The sequence below is a fragment of the Phyllostomus discolor genome, chromosome 11, assembly GCF_004126475.2.
Source record: "Phyllostomus discolor isolate MPI-MPIP mPhyDis1 chromosome 11, mPhyDis1.pri.v3, whole genome shotgun sequence".
Taxonomy (NCBI): Eukaryota; Metazoa; Chordata; class Mammalia; order Chiroptera; family Phyllostomidae; genus Phyllostomus; species Phyllostomus discolor.
Genome location: NC_040913.2, coordinates 7,526,821 through 7,546,634, shown reverse-complemented (window position 1 = coordinate 7,546,634; position 19,814 = coordinate 7,526,821). Strand labels below are relative to the sequence as shown.

At 41.0% G+C, this 19,814-nt stretch overlaps 1 protein-coding gene across 1 annotated transcript in view; it reads right to left on the bottom strand.

The window, feature by feature from the left end:
• The window catches only part of UGGT2 (UDP-glucose glycoprotein glucosyltransferase 2), a 120,289-nt gene extending 101,410 nt beyond the window's left edge, over window positions 1-18,879 (bottom strand). Inside the window, exons 1-5 of the mRNA XM_028526663.2 lie at window positions 18,453-18,879; window positions 12,932-13,014; window positions 6,428-6,558; window positions 5,851-5,963; window positions 1,073-1,247 (exon numbers count right to left, since the gene is read on the bottom strand). Of these exons, the coding sequence (XP_028382464.1) occupies window positions 1,073-1,247; window positions 5,851-5,963; window positions 6,428-6,558; window positions 12,932-13,014; window positions 18,453-18,604 (654 nt within the window). The 5' untranslated portion in view covers window positions 18,605-18,879. The remainder of the gene's footprint in view (window positions 1-1,072; window positions 1,248-5,850; window positions 5,964-6,427; window positions 6,559-12,931; window positions 13,015-18,452) is intronic.
• Window positions 18,880-19,814: the final 935 nt, after the last annotated feature.

Sequence of the window (19,814 nt, the reverse complement as noted above, 5' to 3'; positions counted from 1 at the left end):
GGACGAGACTATTTCTTCACTGAGTGTTCCTGGCTCCTTTCTCAAATATTAGCTTCTCATCTATGAATGGGTTATTTCTAAGCTCACTATTCTGTTCCACTGATCAACGTGTCCATTGTTATGCCGACACCATACTATTCTGATTACTATAGCTTTATAATATAGTTTGAAGCCAAAAAGTATCATGTCTTCAGCTTTGTCCTTCTTTCTCATTGCTTTAGGATTAAAAGCTATTGCAATTAGCTTTTAATATTTGCTCGTTATATTTGAGTAGAACAAATATATATTACTAAAACATAGTCTAAAACCAAATATGTCTATATAGAAACTTGGCGGCTGATGGCTTAAAATATTTAACTGTTTAATTGATTATGGGAGGACTTATTTTCATATGGAAAACCTAGAATTTTCTATCTCACAAGATACCATATTTTACTGTGTATAACGTGCACCCACATTTCAGTACTAATTCTCATGTATAGTGTGCACCCTTATTTTCCCCTCAAAAATTTGGGCAAAAAGTGTGCATTATACACAGAAAAATATGGTATTCAAGTACACTGCTGATAGATCAAGGATCAAAACAAAGAATAGCATTTTAATTCTCTCAAAAAAAATCTTTAAGAGAATGTCTTTCTGACAACATGAGGGTAAGCCATTAAAGAAAAGCTGGATAAACTTTACACCATCAAATTAGTATTTGTTCTGTAAATAACTTTTTAATATAAGATGACCAGAAATACACTAGAAGATATTTGCAAAGTACGGAAGAAAAGGTGAGTATTCAGAATATATGTTTTAAAATCTGTAACTGAGAAATAAAACCCACCCATCTGCCATCTTCCTGAGCATTTCCTCCATCTGCCGAGGTTTTGCTTCCTGGCAATTGTCCTCAGTCTGGCTCAAGTAAACTCACGAAAATTGTCTACAGGTTTTAATATTTCTTATGTTGACGGTTTTTAAAAAATCTTTAAATAACATTCCTGATGAAAATCACTATGTAAAATCTAATAAGAAAATTACCATAAAATGCATTTTTATACCCAAAATAACAGATAAAACAAACATGTACCTGAATATAATGACGAAGAACATACAGAATTTCCCCATTTTGAGCTTTTTCAGACAATACTGTGTGGAATTTACCAAATGACCTGGTGCCCATTTCTGCATAGAGAATAACCACCGGTAAGTTCTCTTTGTCTGTAGGAAACTTATGATCCCTTTCAAAAAGATAAGGTCTAGGCCTAAAAGGAAAAACAAACAAACAAACAAACATAAAGACCACAAGCTTTTAAAATAACTGAAAGTAAACAGCATACAAGAAATATATCATGACACTTTATAATTTATCATCAAAGAATTTACAGGAATATACATACACACACACACTTCCACAGAAAATGAATTTAAATGTCCTGTGATGACTTAGTGCACCTAACTTCTAAATGACGGGGGAAAAATATGATTAACCTAAAACTGAATATTAGAAATACTCTTTTCAACAAGGTTCACTCTCTTTAAACACTAAACATAATGGAAACATTTTTCAATGAAATAAAATTTATATTTTCTTCAATTATGATACAATTTTTTATTACTATAACTCACATTTCCTGAAAATGAGTCCCAACTAAGTTAAAAAACAAAACAAAGGCACTCCTGTATCATACAAGGATTGTCAGCACTTAATACAGGGTGGGGCAAAAGCAGGTTTAAAATTGTGAGTACACAACCTTTTATTCTTGTATTGTTATTTGTTACTGCATTATTTTGCATGTGAACAATTGTAAGCCTACTTTTGCCCCACCTCGTACAAATAACAATTCATGAAATCCTCAAGCACGATTTAGAAAAACAAAGAATTTCTATGGCCTGGCTCTACCATCATAAATAGGCTTTGGCATCTTATTTTGTTAGGCGCTGTGCTCGAGTCCTCACACAGAACAAGGCCTTTAGACAGCTGCTGTCATTCACTGACACTTCTAAGGCTTCTAAGTATCAGGGAGAAGTTCAAACAGGATGCCAGAATTTCTACTCATGTCTGCGGAATTCCTAAGCCCGCTCCCTTTCACAATCTATACAGGCAGAAAGAACAACAACAAAAAACAATGAATTTAATAACAAAGGTGTTAAGAAATAACCTTTTATTTAATGAATTCAGATCTCTACAATCTTTCAGTTATTTACTACCTTTAAAAGCCACAGGGAGTCAAGGCGGGAGGGAAAGAGGGCTTGAGTAACAACGCGACAGTGCGCTAGTGAAAAGATTGTGGGTTTTCAATTCAAGCATAATTGGTTTCAAGTCCTAGCTTAATGAAGTACTTAACTCTGTGACCTGGGGCACCTAGGTGATCTCCTCGCTTTTGGGCCCATTTCGTTACCAGTCCCAGAGGAGGAATCTCAGCACCCTCCTAGGAATTCACCAAAACGCCTGCACATCATCTGGCAGAGCATAAAGCACATGCTTGGTGCTCAAGAAATAATCGTGTTTTCCTCTCACTCGTGCAAACTTCCACTTAATCTAAAGTATCAATCAAGAATACTGTCAAGGGAGAAAAGGAAGGAACTAAACATTGGGTGGCATACCACCACTAATGATAAACATAGGCATATGTATTTATGTAGTTATGATTTGTATAAACTGTTAAAAAGAAACAACGCTCAAAATGGAGTCACTTTTGCTAAGCTAAGACTTAATAACTATAATCTAATGGCAGTTTCAGCCTAAGAGTGGAATTTTAAATCAATCAGTCCCAACTTTCCTGGCCCATACTAGCGGGATAATCTGCCTGATGAGACCCCAGGCATTCCTGATGAGAAGGTAACCTTGCCGGAAATAACTGCCATCCCAGCCTCTCTGCCTATGAAAACCCATGTCGTACAGCTCCTTGGAGCACCTTTCTGTTTACTGGAGAGGATGCTGCCAGACCCACAAATCACTGAATAAGCCAATCAGACCCTTGAACTGCTCTGCAACAACACTTTGCCTATCTCCGGAGGACAGGCAAGAGCTCGAGAGCACTGGGTGTTCTGGGGAGAAGCCCTAGAAGTCTGCAGCGAAGAGAATTTTGATTGTTTCACGTACATGTTGCATGATTCTATTTTTTAAATCCTCATCCAAGGATATGTTTTTATTGATTTTTAAAAGATTTTACTTTTATTTATTTATTTTCAGAGAGAGGGGAAGGGAGGGAGAACGAGGGAGAGAAACATCGTGTGAGAAAAACATCAGTTGGTTGCCTCCTGCACACCTCCAACCAGGGACCTGGCCAGCAACGCCAGCATGTGCCCTGACAGGGAATCGAACTGGCAACCCTTCAGTGCATTGAGCCACACCAGCCAGGGTGTTTTTGTTGATTTTTAAGAGAGAGAGAGGAGGGGGATGAGAGAGAGAGAAAGATCAATATAAGTGAGAAACATCAATTGGTTGCCTCTCTAATACTTCCGGACCAGGAGTTAAACCTGCAATGTAGGTTTGTGCCCTGACAGGGGATTGAACCCACAATCTTTCTGGTGTGTGGGATGATGCTCCATTCAACTGAGCCACCTGGCCAGAGCGCATTATTCTCATTTTTATGTTTAAACAGTACATCGGGAATATATCCTTTCGATGTAAGTTAACGTAAGATGCGTCTAAAAACTAAAGGAACAAATTCTGCACTCCTAATAGATGAATACGATACATTAAAAAAGTAGTGATGGGCATGGACAGCAGTGTGGTGACTGCTGGGGGGAAGGGAGTATAAGGGAACTAAATGGTAATGGAAAAAATGCAATAAAGAAAGAATTACAAGTGGAAAAAATAGAAATTTTCATTTACTGAACTGACTAAAATGATAAAGGGAAAGAATACAAATTAAAAGGTGGTAAGAATGTTAGAAATGAAGTGTAAAACATAACCACAGAGCACCAACATTTACACTCATTTATGTGTAAGGCGTGTAAGGATGTACAATTGAGTGAGAGAAGGTTCTAGGATTGTACTTTAAAGTACAATCTCATGTTGGTTAAAAAATATATATACTAAATTGCTAACAGAATTATAGGTCACTTTCCCTTTCTACTTTGCATTTTTCTCAAGTATTTGAATTATTGTATGATAACCACATGTAATTTATTTCTTTAAAAATATAGCTTTCCATTTTGTACAAAAAATTGACAGTCACACACAAAAAGGGCATCCTGATTGGGAGTGGCATTTGGAGAGGGGTGCCTCACAGTCCATTACATTTCCGATAATATTTTCAAAGGCACAGAAAAAGACAAAAACTCTTCAATGAAGCTGAAAACTAACATAAACCTTATAGCATACGTTGCAAGCAAAAAACCTCCACTCATCTAAAATCTATGTAGTTTAACTTAGAATCATAACTGACGGTCAGACTTATCACTCAAACATAATACCTTACTACTTGAAACAACGTATTAGCCAAAAAGAAAGGTAGAGCGATTGCTCCTCTCTTCCCTACTTCCTGCTCCAGGGCTCAAAGGTGCAGGGCATGAATCCGCCCCCAAACTTGGCAGACTTACTAACATGTGATTTACGGGTGGGGGGGGGGGGCAGGGAGGTGGCCAGGGGAGAGTGACAGCCACCAGCTCCACCCTTGGTTGGAATGACTTTCTCCCCCTGCCTCCAACAAGGAGATCCAATTACTGCAAAGGGCCTCTTTCAGGAAATGGAACATTAAGAATACCACTTTGATGTCCACCATGTGTTATGATTAGGAAAAAAAAAAAGGAAAACAAGCCAAGTGTTTAGGCCAACTAAAGGCAAAAGCAGCAAATATTACCAATGCAAAAGGTAACAGATTAGAAAAACAGCAACAAAAGAATAAATAAATTCTATCAGTCATTTCTTTAAAACACAAAAATCTAATCTGTAAAAACTGGAAAAAAAAGAAAACAAAAAATTGTAGCAACGAGAAACCTATCTACAGAGAGGGAAAAATAAAATATTTATATTACTATAAATACATATGTAGAGTCATAAATATTTGCTCAAATAAGAAAAAACTACCACCAACCAAGACTGATAGATTATGTGTCTAAGGTTCACAGAAAAAAATCTAATACTTTATATATATGGCTTCTGTCAGGCTGGGGAAGCGATTACATCCTAACTTGCAAGCTAACGAGTTTGCATGTACTGTTTCGTGGAGGCCGGCAGGAGACTTCTGGGTCAGAAACAAAGGGCTCCGCTACCACAGCACACACAGCCGACGGGCACCAGCAAGTCTGCACCAGTTCCCGTGGCCCTCCCCTCCCGTGGGGGTGAGAACAGGCCCACGAGAATGCGACACATGCGACTCCCCACGCTCATTTGTATGCAATACTTGGAAATAAAAAAAAAACAACAAAAAACCCTGTTATTGCTTTTATTAATTTTTTGTTCCCAAGGTACAGATTCAGTTTACAGCTAAAGACATACAGTCCAGATAAATCCACAGTTTTATATGGTTATGGTTTATATAAAGCATATCTCATATTTTATGGTATTTTGGTATAATTTATACTCTGAAATTCAAAGCTAATCAAGACAAAATACTGAAGGAACTTACATATTTTAGAAAGGGACTTAGACTCCCAGCTCAGACATTTAGTTTTTGAATATAGAGCATATACTTTAATATATGTCTTGGAATATTAAACTTCTGTAGTATAAAAAAAATGCTGTTATTTTGATCCACACTTTTTTTTTGCAAAGCAGTATTTTTTTTCTGATTTTTATTTTATTTTTTTAAATTACTTTATTGCTGATCTCCAAAATATATAAAGAACTCACATGACTCCACTCCAGGAACACGTGTTATTAACCACTTCTTTCACCACGGGCTATCATTAATTTACCTTGAAGCAGCCTTCTTCAGCAGCTTTTTCACCTCATTAATTTTACAGGTGTGTTTCTTATGGATAACCACAAAGGCATCACACCCGTCTGGTGGTGGCTCATCAGCGGCAATCTAAGATTTCAAAGATTATATTTAGCTACAGTAGTTGATAATTACAATATGATGAAAAAATTCACACATTACTTTGATTATGATAACTCATCAACTACTATTAAGTTATTGCTGTAATTAAATATCGTTACGCAGGCAGAATAAAACATTTTAACAAAATCAAACTTCATAGTAGAAATACGTGCTTTGAAGTTGTTGAAAAGTTTCATCAAATTAAAGTTGTCATTCTAGGAAATTTTACTGGCGACTTCTCATAATGTCCTTATCCCAAATAAATGTAAAATTACATAACATCAATTATATTTTAATAACTGACACCAATGACAATATACAAGGATGAGCAGTGGACGCAGACACTGAGAGCCTGCAGGGCCTTCTGAACGGAAGACGCTCACTGACTGAGGACAGGCTCATGCCAAGGCCAGCGCCTTCTCTGCCACACACAGCCTGGGAGTTTCACCTACCTGCTGAAACATCCGAACAGCTGGTGAGTACGCTCTTATAGAGAAAGCAAACTTTAAGAGATTGATATGTAAATTGTCTAAGAACTGCCCAGCTTTCTTCAGGATTAAGTTGTAATAAGAATAATCTGACTCTATGAAAAAAAAACAGTTCAAAAGAAAAGAATGTTAGTATTTTGCATTCAACACATTAGCACATTCTCGAACTGTAATGCTAACTTAGTATCACATATTCGTATCTTAAGTCTGGTTTTGGGTGGTGTCAGAGAAAAACGGAAACTAAGATTTCCGTTCACTTCATACACATCCTCCAGTGAAGCCCAAGAACACAACGGAAGTCCAGGGGGAAACAATCTTGCCATTCGAATCTATCTGGGAGAAGCTCACACACAGCCCCACGCACTCCGAGGCTGTGGGGTTACGACACAAGGACGAGACACAGGCCCCACTTTCCATGTAAGAGATTAAGAGTAGCACAAAAAATTTAATAATATGACTGTTAATGAATTTTAAATTACATGTATAAACACATTCTACTGGTATTTAGTACACATAGCTGCGAGTAACTGGAGTGTCCAGAACACTTTAGTTCTCTGGACCAGTCCTTAAGGAACTAGAGAAACTTCTCCTTGTCTGGGACAGACTAGCCCGAAATGCAGATTCCCTCCTTTAAGCCCATGCCAAAGATCACAGAGACACAAAAGGGTGAGCCCTACAACTTCATTCACAACTCTTGGAGACCCCTGGGGGAAAGAACAAGAAAAAAACACTAGAAAACATAGGCTAAAGTAGAATTAACAAAAGTGTAAAAGGTATCACAGAAAACAGAGTAAGAGAAACAGAATAAGCAGGTGACATGGGAAGATAAACAGAAATTTTTAAAAAAGGAGAAAATCAAAAAAAATTAAGAGTAAATGATAGATATAGAACTCAGGCAAAGGATATCTAAAATACATATAATTATAACCCTAAAGCAGAAAATCAAGGGACTAAGTCCTAATGAATAAAACAAAAAACAAAAAAAACTATAATCCGAGAAAACTCTGCAGAATTAAAAGTAGTGACTATAAGAATAAAGACTCAATCAGCACTGCAACATTTTTTGGTAAAACTCGGAGACTCTAAAGTGAAAAAGAGAAGTATAAAATTCACACAAATACTTATGTACGTGAAGAACTCGAGGCCGTTATTCCCAAGAGATATTTATGAGGCATTGACTAGAGAGCAGCCTGTCCATGACCGAGAAGTGCCTGGAGACACGACAGCAGAAAGCTTGACGGTGGGCTCTGAACACACCTACCTGCGGAGATGAGCCGATGAAGGAGCTACGGCTTCCGAAAGCCTATTAGGTGCGGCGTGCCCTGGCAGTGCAGAACGGTACCCCGCCCGCCAACAGTGCGGCAAAGGGAAAACTAAGTGGGAAGTAAAGCAAGCTCAGTGATTCCTCATACATGTTAGCTGGGAGCAAAAGGATATCACTGGAGCCAGCACATCAAGTAGTAGAAACTCATGTCTACTGAAGAATACAAAGACGAAGGCAGAGATTGCTTGTGAACAAAATCAGGTGGTGGCCAGGGGATCACTCGCCGTTTGGTTACCGCCTGTGCAGAGCCCACAGACACCATCTAGAAGAGGCGGCGGCGGCTAGCAACTCCAGGGCTTCGCACAGCACCCCTCTGGCATGCCACGCAGGAGGGCAGCGGGTGCAGGTCTGGATAACTCCTGTTCGGCAAACCTCAGCTTAAATGTCACTTGTTTTGGACAGGGTTTTCCCTGACTTCCCAGGTCTAGACCCTGCTGTGCGCTCTGAAAGGACTTGACACCATCTCTGGTTCGATTTTCAGAAGTGTAACCGAAAATTAATTGTATAGTTATTTGTTTAACGATGTCCTTCCCATGAAGCTATAATCTATGAAAAGAGAAATCTTTTCTAGACTTTTGATTGTAACTTTTTATTCTTGGCATACAAAATAAGCATTCAATACATTTCTAGAATTAATATTCAAGAATTGAACAGGTCTCCTCATTCCAGGCAATAATACTTTGCTAATCCAGTAATCTTATTTTTTTACAAGCAAAAACTCACTCATATGTGGACTCTAATGAACAAAATAGATAAAACGGAAGGAGACTCAGAACAGACAGACAGCTGTCAGAGGGCAGGGTGGGGGAGGGGAGGAAGAGGAGAATGAAGTCGGGATAAATGGTGCTAGAAATGGAAACTACATAACACAAAATACAGATGATGTATTACAGAATTATACACCTGAAACCTATATAACTTTTTTAACCAATGTCACCCCAATAAATTCAATTAAAGAAAGACTGCATTTAGAAGGTGACAGAGGTAGGAGAAGTGGGCCACAGAAGAAATGCCCAGGAAACAAGCTGCAGCAGGAAGAAAGGCCCTCAGAGCCTGGAGAGAGAGGCAAGCAGGACACGCCTGGGTAGAGGGGGTGGGGGAGGCGTGGGGGTGCCCCACAGAGAGAGCCGTGGCGAACCCAGTGATGTTACAGAGTCATCACAGGGGAACAGGTATGCTCCTTCACCCCTACCTTTGTAATAAACTAGTCATAAATGATTCCTCTGGCACTTATGGTGCATGCCCACCCAGAAATGAAAATAAATAATGGGTGTTTAGACTCACCTTCAACAGTAGAAGCAACACAAAATAAATCAGAGAAGAGATGGTATGTTAACAACTGATCCTGCAATAACTATGTATGGTGCCAGGTGGGTACTGAAAATATCAGGGGACACTTTATAAAGTGCATGACTGTCTGACCACTGTGCCGTACACCCGAATACAAAGCACTGAATACAAACTGTAATTAAGGAATAGCATAACTGAAATAAGACAACGTCAGTCAACAGGGGGTCGGTCACCAATGGAAACAGAGAGGAGAGTCCACAAGAAGAAATGTGAGTAGAGCCTGACAACAGGCATCACATTTGGTCAAGGTCACTGTTAAGGGGGCCTCGGACACAGGGACAGATGTAGGATTCGGAGAGAAAGGAAACGTCTGTAATGTAGGCGTCACCTGCAAGTTCATCTCAGTTACAGGATGGATGCATCCGACTTTTTCAGAAGATGTTCTAAAATAACTAAATCCGTGCTCACCAACCACCCTGTTGATAATGATGCCGCCCTTTCAATAAATACTCTTCCTTTATCTGCCACTTCACCTTTTACTTGAGTTTTGCCAACTGGCAACATACATACATCACTCTCATCTTAAAAAAATAAAAATAAAAAGGCAGAAGCTACCTCCACAGTCAGCTACTGATTTATCTGACTTCACAGTCAATCTTGAAAGACTTAATATTTATTCCTACATACTCAACCTCTACTCACACCTCAACCTACTGCAGTTTTGACTGCTATCCCAGGAAAATGGCTCTGTCAATGTCACCGATAATTTCTCTGTTGCTAAAAGCTTCATATTTGTATTACTTGTTCTCTCTGCAGCATTGGATAACATCTATCATTTACCACTTAAGAGTCTCCTGGCTTTCGGGACATCGCACCTGCGAGGTTTTCACCTGCCTCCACAGGTGCTCTTTAGAATACTGTCTCTTCTTCCGCTGGTTATCCCTTCAGCACTGGTGTTTTTCAGGGTTCTGCCCTGGGGACCCGCAGTTTTCTCACGCTACGCCTTCTCCCTAGAACCTTCAACTACCCTCTTAACTCCCAAATCCCCCTCTTTAGCCCTCGCCTGTTTTAGCTGTGCAGCCTGTCTCCCACTCATACATCAGCTTACCGGACAGTTTCCCTTGGATATTCCGCAAGCATTTCAAACGTGATACACCCACACTGCAGTCATCTTCCTACTCCAAACCTGGTTCTCGGTTACAAGTAACTGAGTTAGGAATACCACAACATTTTCTGAAAATCTTTTCCATAAATAGAAAAGCAACTTTAGTGTAAGAAACCATTAAAATCTTCAAGGACTTTGACAATGGGATTCTTATATGCCGAACACACGAAGAAGTAAAAATAAAGAGGGACTTCAGAGTTAGGTAAACCTTCACTGACATTTCCCACTCACCACACAAAACGACACAGGTGAGGTCAACCATGCTGCCTGAATCTTGAGGCATAAACAAATACAAAACTCGGTGGCAGAACTACATAAAATGTTCAAAAAACCAGGCAATTCAATGACTAAAAGATCTTAATTTGCTGGCACATAATGTAGTGTTCTCACTAAATGACATGAAACTAGCACCTAAGCTCAAAGCATTAAAATGTTCAACTTTTACAATTTCTTTAAGTATATCACCAGAATTATTCCTCAGAATATTTAGAGGGTTTCCTGAACATTCAACAACCTAGAAATTTACAAGTAACCAAGAATTTAAAATGTTTCCTTCAGGATAACGTCTTGAAAACAAATTCTGTAGAATCTAATCGTTGTCAACATATGTAATTCCCGATATTACCATCCTTTCCCACACCTGATGAGGTCAGCAATGATGTGACACGTGCCCTGGACTCTGAGCATCGTAAACGAGCTCAACAGAATTGGGTGGCCAGTGTCAGCAATTCTTGTTTCACACGACCTGCTTAGGGCTCAGCCCTGACACACACCTCCCACAGTACGAGCGGGAAGCAGAACTTGGGTGTTCATTCCCGAGCTGATATTCCAACGTTTTAATGATCTGCCACCAGACTGCCCAGGTGCATCGTTTCGTTTAGGGATAAAAACACACTAATATATCACAGCCACTTGAAATGACAGTTCAAAATTTACAAGAGTAATTTTCCCGGTTGTTTAATGAGTAAATGGCCCTCAATAAGGCATAAAGCATGTAGAGAGAACAATAGATTTGGGACAGATATACTGAGGATTTCAGGTGAGGGCCAGGAAAAGAGGTGTTGGATTTCTTACTGTCCTGAAAACCTGACATATTATTTTAGCCTGTTTTTAACCTCGGTTAGCAAAACTAAAATCACCAGGACAAGTACAAAGCCAACAATCTCCCGACGATCTGAAAACAGACTTGGAGCGGTCGGTCACAGTTCCTCTGTACATTCCACGGCTGCTCCTTCTCCCCTCCCCGCTGCACCGCCTGGCACAGCCCTGTCACCCACACGCACCCCCTGCATTCGCCGTGGCAGAGGCTGTCCTGTCTCTGACACGCCGACTGGGCACCTTCCATCACGTGCTGCCACGCACCCCTGTTAAAGCCCATCACCGAACAGCACACTTCGCTGTCTCCTGCACCAGAACACTATGGAGGTCCCAATGACACACCGCATGTATTCGTCTTTATATTCCCAGTAGCTAAAGCAGTGCGTAGCTTCTCTTACAACTCAAATGACTATTAAACAATGAACTGAAGTAAAAATTTTTTTTTGAAAAAGCAAATTACTTGCTTTTGGAAATGTTTTAGTTTAAAATACCATTAAAGGCTTGACTGTTTTTCTAAAACCCACCTCATGAAATCACGAAACTGTTGGACTTCATCACAGCAGCCAAACAAGCCTCCAGTAAATGGACACTCAACATTCAAAACTGCTGTTTATCTCCAGTTTACTCAGGAACAAAATCATAAACTAATTACCGTAGTAAGACACTTTCTCTACGTCTAACAGGCTAAAAAATATCCCCTGTTGAGGGAATTCCTGTTAATATCATTCGTTCTATTTTTTGTAGAGACAGGAAAATAACCATCCTTTGTAACAGTAAGTACCCTTTAGCCTCTGCTAAAACCTAAATTCAGTTCCTTAAATCTACTGACCTTCCCTAAGAAACAAGTCAACACTTGTTCATGCTACAGATACATGTATGTGTGTATGTAGATATGTACTTTCATATTCATGTATAAAGTAGGAATGACTAGCTCCATTTTCTAAATAGTGAAATGAAAGTACACAGGTTCCCTGATAATTTTTTAAAAATATGTATTTATTGGTTTTTAGAGAGGGAGGAAGGGGGAGAAGAGAGAGAAACACTGATGTGAGAGAGAATGATCCACTGGTTGCCTCCTACACGCTCCCCGGCTAAGGACTGAACCCACAGCCTAGATACGTGCCCCGACCAGAAATTGAAACCACGACCTTTCGGTGTATGGGATGATGCTTCAACCAACTGGCCAGGGCAGGTTCCCTGGTTTTTGACACATACTATTAAATGTCTCTTGGAGAGCTTAAGAATATTTTGGCAAAAAAAAAAAAAAATCAGTATTACTAAATGAAAAACTAATACTATTTCAAAGAAATGTAGGTAAAAAGAAAGTCATAATTAAACAATTTCTATTTCTTTTTTATTATAATGCAATATGCAAACACTGCTAATTATATGAGTTTTCCTATAATACAGTTTTAAAGCCTTACATTTTTGGAAATGAAAGCTCAAAATAATTTTCACTAAAACACCTTTTCAAATTTAATATTCAGATATATTAATCCCATTAAGCATTTACACATAACCTTTGCGATTAATCAGATCCAGTGTACAAATAAATACAAATCTTACCAGTTAAAATATGCACATCACGTACCTGTTTGCTTATAAATTGTTAATTCTTTTACAGTGTCCAAAAACTGCCAAAATTTTTCATTACTTTCTTCTGCCAAAAATTCACTATTAAAAAATAAAAGTACTCAGTTAATAGATGAAAATAAAAAATGGTTTAGATACTACAAACCATACTTTAGAAAATAATTATAGCTTATGGTAAAAAAACATAAACCTTCAAAAATTAATGTCAAGTTAGTAGTTTCCATTTACCACAATGCAGAGAGAGAACAAACTGATGATTCTTCCCTGACGTGTCATTTTCAACTACAAGTTCATCATCATGACCAGAACGGACAGCATAAGGAATTACTTTTGGCTTTCCTCATTATTAGCTACAACTAAAATAAGGATAATTTATTTTCTCCATGTGAAATAGCACTAAGAGGCATAATTTAAAAGTAATGAAAAACGTGTTTAGGGAAAAAGGTAAAAAAAGGAATGAAAATAAGACCTTTTCACAAAAATTGGCTTTATGAACACTTTTAAAGTTACACATAATATTTAATTAGCTATTTATGTCGACAATCTTTTCATTATTTAAAACAGACAATAGCTTAATAAAAAATCAATAGGAAGTTGGTGTACTGCATTAGGTATTTGGCCTGGAAGCCCTACGAAACTTTCACTTTTGTACAGAGAACAGGTAAGACAACATGGCCAAAGCCGTATCACCTTTTTGGAAATGATGAAATAAGTGAAAGGTTATTCAGCCCCACACGGAACAAAGCACCGGACACCTGAAACAACTCGATTTAACCATTTAAACTAGAAAAGGAGACAGCCGCCACACAGATGGTACGGATTCTTCATTATTGCCCACCTCATGTCTTTCTCTCACCTTGGTAAACTTCAACTAACACTTAATATAAATGGAAAGTATTTAACACATCAAAGTCACATGCAGAATAACTAATTCTTGGGAGTCTGAGTGGTTACTAAGTGACGAAAAGGATGCAAAAAAAAATGGATTAGTCCATCAACATAAACATGGCAAGCACAGGAACTTAAAGCAGTAAATTCAAAATAATGCTTATTAATGGTGCCCAAGCTACGATGGCAAAAACAAAACAGCCCTAAAAGCAGATGAAACAACTGAACCACTCAACAGGACGCGACTTGAAAAGGGCAGGGTCGGCGAAAACCTTAAGTACAGGAGGGCGCGCGCCCGACACCGCACCTACCGGAGACACGGAGACACCGCACCGACCGACCGGACCGAACAGCTGCGGGCAGCTCACACGCGGTGCCCCCGCGGGGACACGCCCCCTTCCATACACCGCAGCTCACCGGCTAAGTCCGACCCTTCCAGGCGGTCACTCGCCTTAAGAAAACACTCACGGACACTTACTCCATCGGTACCCGCCACTGCTCTCCGCACTTCTGGAATTACTGGGGTGGCCAAAAAGTCTGTATGGTTTTTTTGCCCCCCCCCCCCATAAAACAAAAGACACATGTTTCATGTTCAGCAATAACTTCATTGGACATCTTGTGTATGTTGTCCGTCTCCCACGTGGTAGAAGGTAGACAGCTCTCAGTGAACGTCTCACTATCGACTCCGACTGGTCTGCGCGACCGTGGAGCACCGTCCAGTGAGAACTCTCAGCACGGAGCTCAGGAACCACCTCGGACATGTTCGTTCTATCAGGCACAGCACCTTCTCCCTGCACGGCCCACATCTTTCAGTGTGTTTTTCCGTTGTATTTTTACATTTCTTGAAACAAAAAGCATAATGTGCTGAAAATGTTGCTTATTTTCTTCCATCTTCAATATTAAAATGGCTACACAAATACTCACCGATTTTGATAAGTTTTTTAAATGCACGCTGATGTGACAGCTGTCACAATACAATTATCAAAATTGTTTCAAATGACGGTAAGCACAACAAAGTGCTACTAGAGCCGTCTTACGGGAAAAGCCAAATGACTTTCACAGAGAACCCAATATTTTCAGGGGTGATTCGCCAGTAACTCAGCATGAATCTCAGAACTAGATATCTCTGGGGGTCATCTACATCAGCTCCTCACTGCCCAAAAGATATTGTCTTTGGTCAAAATTTTAAAAAGGAAAAAAACAAACCAAAACAAAAACACCTGGCATTTCCAATTTGTTTACTTGTCTTGTGGAATATTTACTTCCAAATAGAAATGTTTCCACAAATAATTCTACCACAGCGAGTTTTACACATACTAAAGCTGGAAGGTCCAACCCCTGACCTGCCGGCTGGATGCAGCCCAGGGTGGCTAAGAATGATGCGGCCCTACACAAAATCGTGAATTTACTTAAAACATTGAGATTTTTTTGTGCATGATTACATGTCACAATGTATCTAATGTGCGGCCCAAGACAACTCTTCTTCTTCCAGTGTGGCCCAGAGACACCAAAAGGTTGGACACCCCTGTACTAAGAATATATATATATACAGTGATTATAAGTAGAATTCCCCCAAAATTTTCACCAAGACTAACACCAGTGCAATGAATGCAGTTTAGCATATAAGTTATGGTACACGCATTATAAAAATTTAGCTAATCGGCCTGTAATCATCCCTAGCAAATTATAAATTTCTTTAGGCAGGTGACATACCTCATTCATCCTTGTTTCTGACACAGTACCCATCATAGGACCATGTTCAAAACAGGCAAATATTTCTGAATTAAAAATATGAGAAAAACATATACAACAGGACGAGTGGGTGCATGTGGTTAACACTGAGCATCCTGTCCGAATTATCTAAGCAGAGGCCGGTTTCCACAGGCCAGGTGTATCACAGAGGTCATTCTGACGGTGGTGTGAAGTATACACTACCTTATATACGGTCTCTCCCACGCCACGGAATCAACTTTACTGAGCACCTACTTCTGCTCACTGAACACTGAGGAAAACAAGTGTGTGTAAGAAGCACTCTTGGCACATCTAATGAACTAATACAAGGAGCCCTTACTTAATGTTGTCCATAAGCTCTTGGAAACTGCAACGTTAAGTGAAATGACACATAACTAAACCAATTTAATCGCCATAAATGAGAGTCAAGTTCCAATGACATATTTCTGGTCACAAACACATCACCAAACTTCTAAACAAAGACCCCAAACACTTTTAACATTTAACATTGAAATAAATGTGAGCTACACATAGATTTAAGAAAGATGGATTAAAAAATAAGATATTTTCCAATCTGTTTCTTCCAGTTCAGGGTCCCCGGTGGCCAGAGCCTCACCTGGCAGCTGAGGCAGCCAGGCGGGAGCCAAGGGTCTCCTGGAAGCTGGCAGGAGGCCCTTCGGTCACGGGGCACATTCACACCCACCCACACTCCCTCGGATGGGGACAATGGAGAAACACCAATGCAACTAACACGCACACCTTCGGGATGTAGAGGGAAACCAGAGTCCCCAGAGAATGTGCAAACTCCACACAGACAGTGGCCCCAGCCAGGAATGAAGTTATTTTTCTCATCAACTTTATAACAAAACAGTGTTGAACAAAACGATGGTATTCGGGGTCCTGCTGTATTTACTGGGCACCTTCTTTCATGCACAGTGCTTTGGCAAAATACACATGAATAAGAAGAAATACCCGTGTCCCCTTAAGTTCACATTTTAGTAGCAGAGATTAGTGGTAAGCTCCTTACCACTGGTCTTGGCAAGGATTTTTTTTTGGCTTTGATAGTAAAAGCAAAGGCAACAAAAGCAAAAATAAACCAGTGGGATCACATCAAATTGAAAAACTGCTACACAGCAAAGGAAATCATCAACAAAATGAAATGGCAACCCACTGAATGGGAGAAGCTATTTGCAAATCATGTATCTGATTAGGGGTTAATAGCTAAAAATATAAAGATTTCACACAACTCAACATCAAAACAAAACAAACCAAGCAATTCAATTAGAAAATAGAGCCTCTGATACACATTTTTCCCAAGGGGACATACAGATGGCCAACAGGGATGTGAAAAGGTGCTCAGCTTCACTAATCATCAGGAAAATTCATATCAAAAGCACAACTCGATGCCACCTCGCACCTGTTATACAATGGCGATCATCGAGAAGACAAGACACAAATGCTGGTGAGGATGTGGAGGGAAGGGAACCCTTGCACAAGGCTGGCGGGAATGTAAATTAGTGCAGCCACTATGGAAAAAGAATGTGGAGCTTCCTTAAAAAATGTGAACTGGAATTCGGTTGGCCAACAAATTCATTTAGTTTTTTCTGTACAATGGCTCTAGCAGCGCTTAGACGTCTTTAACTTCATTTGAAACAATTTTGTTAGATTGTATTGCATCAGCTGTCACATCAGTGTGCATTTAAAAAAACTTATCAAAATTGGTGAATTTTTGTGTAACCATTGTAATATTGAAGATGGAAGAATACACACATTTTTGACGTTATTATGCTTTATTATTTCAAAAAAGGTTAAAAGCACAACTGAAACGCAAAAAAAAGATTTGTGCAATCAATGTATGGAGAAGGTGCTGTGACTGATTAAACGTGTCGAAAGTGGTTTGTGAAGTTTCTTGGTATTACTGACATTTTTGGCCAAATAATCCTTTGCTGTGGGGCTGTCTTATGCATTGGAAGATGTTTAGCAGCACCCCTGGCCTCTACCCACTAGAGGCCAAGAGTAGGAGATAGCTGACATACTCAAAATATCCAAATCAATAGTTATTGGTGAGAATGAAAAATGTCCTTTATTTTACGGAAAAACACATAAGGACTTATTGGCAAACCCACTAACTACGGATGGTACCAGGTGTTCGTTAACTAGACTTATTGTGGTGCTCATAAGACTTACAAATAACAAATCATTATGTTGTACACCTGAAAGTGATATGAGGTTGTACGTCAATTACACCTGAGTTAAAAAAGAACTATTTTAGTATCTCACATATGCAATGTAATGTGGGGTGACGGTTTCTGTCAGGACCATAAGCTGTTGCTTGGGTGAAATGACAAAAGCAACTGGCATGAAAACTTCTTGCTGGCTGGAGAACTTTCAAATTCTGTTTACCAGACTACTAGGAGCAAAATTTAATAGCTACGAGTTTTGTTTCTGCTCAGTAAAGGATACCTTATGAACGCATTCCAATGGAGGGGATTCGTAAAGAATTCAAACATGGGAAGCGGTCTTGGCCAAAGAAAGCCTACCTAGGTGCTTGGAGAACGGTTTCCTAAAAACAACTGCCCACGTTAACTGAAGTGCTTGCATTAAATGCCACCCTCCACCCATTCTTCCTTTTTTTTTTTCTTTCGTAAACGCTAATAAAATTCAAACGCATTCAACCAAGGTCCCAAAGTTTTAAAAACCGCAGACAGGGCAACGTACTAACCGCGGCGGAAAAAGGAATTACAAGTCCATTGCACCGGGCAGCAGGGCGGGAGTGATGCTCCGCGGGTCCGGCACCGGGGCACCGGGAGCGGCGTGCTAGGACGGCCCCGAGGGGCCGCCAAGGGTCTCAGCGCCCTCTCCCCGCCCCAGGCTCGGCAGAGGGTCCAGCCCGCACCCACCTGGCTTCCAGCAGCAGCGGGGTCTCGGGCCACTTCGCGGCCAAGTGAGCCGTCACCGCCTTGGACGCGGAGGCCGTCCCGGAGCGCAGCAGCGAGAGCCACAGCACCGTGTTGCCCAGGAGCAGCCGCACCACGTTGGCGGCCTTGGCCATGACGCCGAGAGGGCAGCGCGAGCCGCACGGAGCCGCACGGAGCCGGAGCCCAGAGCCCGCAGCCGCCACGCTACCGCCGGCTCCTCCCGACGCGCCGTCGCCCACTTCCGGTGGGGGGAGCTCGAGTCCGTTACTCCGGCCGGGGCCTGGCGGGCGCGGGGCGCATGCGCGTCCAGCTCCGGCGGCCGAGTGTCCCCCGAGAGCCGAGTCCGCCGAGACCCGAGCCACGTAGATGCGGGCGGTGCCGGGATGGAGAGCCGCGGGGCTGATGCAGCGGCGACGGAAGAGAGGCCGTGGGCCACGGGGCGGATGGGGCTCCCCGAGATCGAATGGGATCGTGCCCGACTAAGGCTGGCTGGAGGGACCAAAATCTGGAAGCGAAGGCAGGCATCCGAATGGATAGTAGCCACACTTGCACCTGCGGAAAATAAGGCCTGTTGACGTTCAAGCACGGGCCTCACGGGTTTCTCAAATTTTAGTGTATATTAGAGTCATCTGGTAGAGCTTTAAGAAAGCCGGACCCCGGGACCACACCTGTTACAGGGGAATCTCTGGGGTTGAGATTTGGGCATCAATAGCATTTAGCACACCCAGTTCCCCTTCTCCCGTGATTGGAGGGTTGCAATAGGGTTGGAAAACAAGTGACATCACTTGGGAGGCTTGTTGAAACACAGGGTGCTGGGTGCCTCACCCCACGTTCCTGATTCAATGAGTGTGGAGTTGGGCCCAGTAATTTGCATGTCACGTCTAATAAACTCCCAGGTGATGCTGATTATTGATGACGGGGGCCATGCTTCTAGCTTTTGTACTCAAAAGCGGTCCACGTTAACATCACGTGTAAACCTCATTAGAAATACAGAATCTCGGGTCCCAGTCCAGACCTACTGAACCTGAATCCCCAGATTAACAGGATGCCCAGGTGATATTTGTGCACATTCAAGTTTGAGAAGAACGAGAAGGGCGGGTTCAGAGGATTACAGGTGAAATGCATAGAAAACTGATAACCTGCTCCTGTGATTGAGTCTTGATTTCAACCAAGGACTGGCTGGCCTCAAAGCACATGCATTTTACATCAGGCTGAATGATAAAGCGACAGAGATAGCTGGTTTTCCAGTACGTATGATTCAACAAGCAAAGAATTTAGGTTTTTTTGTGTTTTTTTTTTAAACCAGGTAGAGGTGAAGCCTCAAGATTCCGGCTCCTAGTCAGG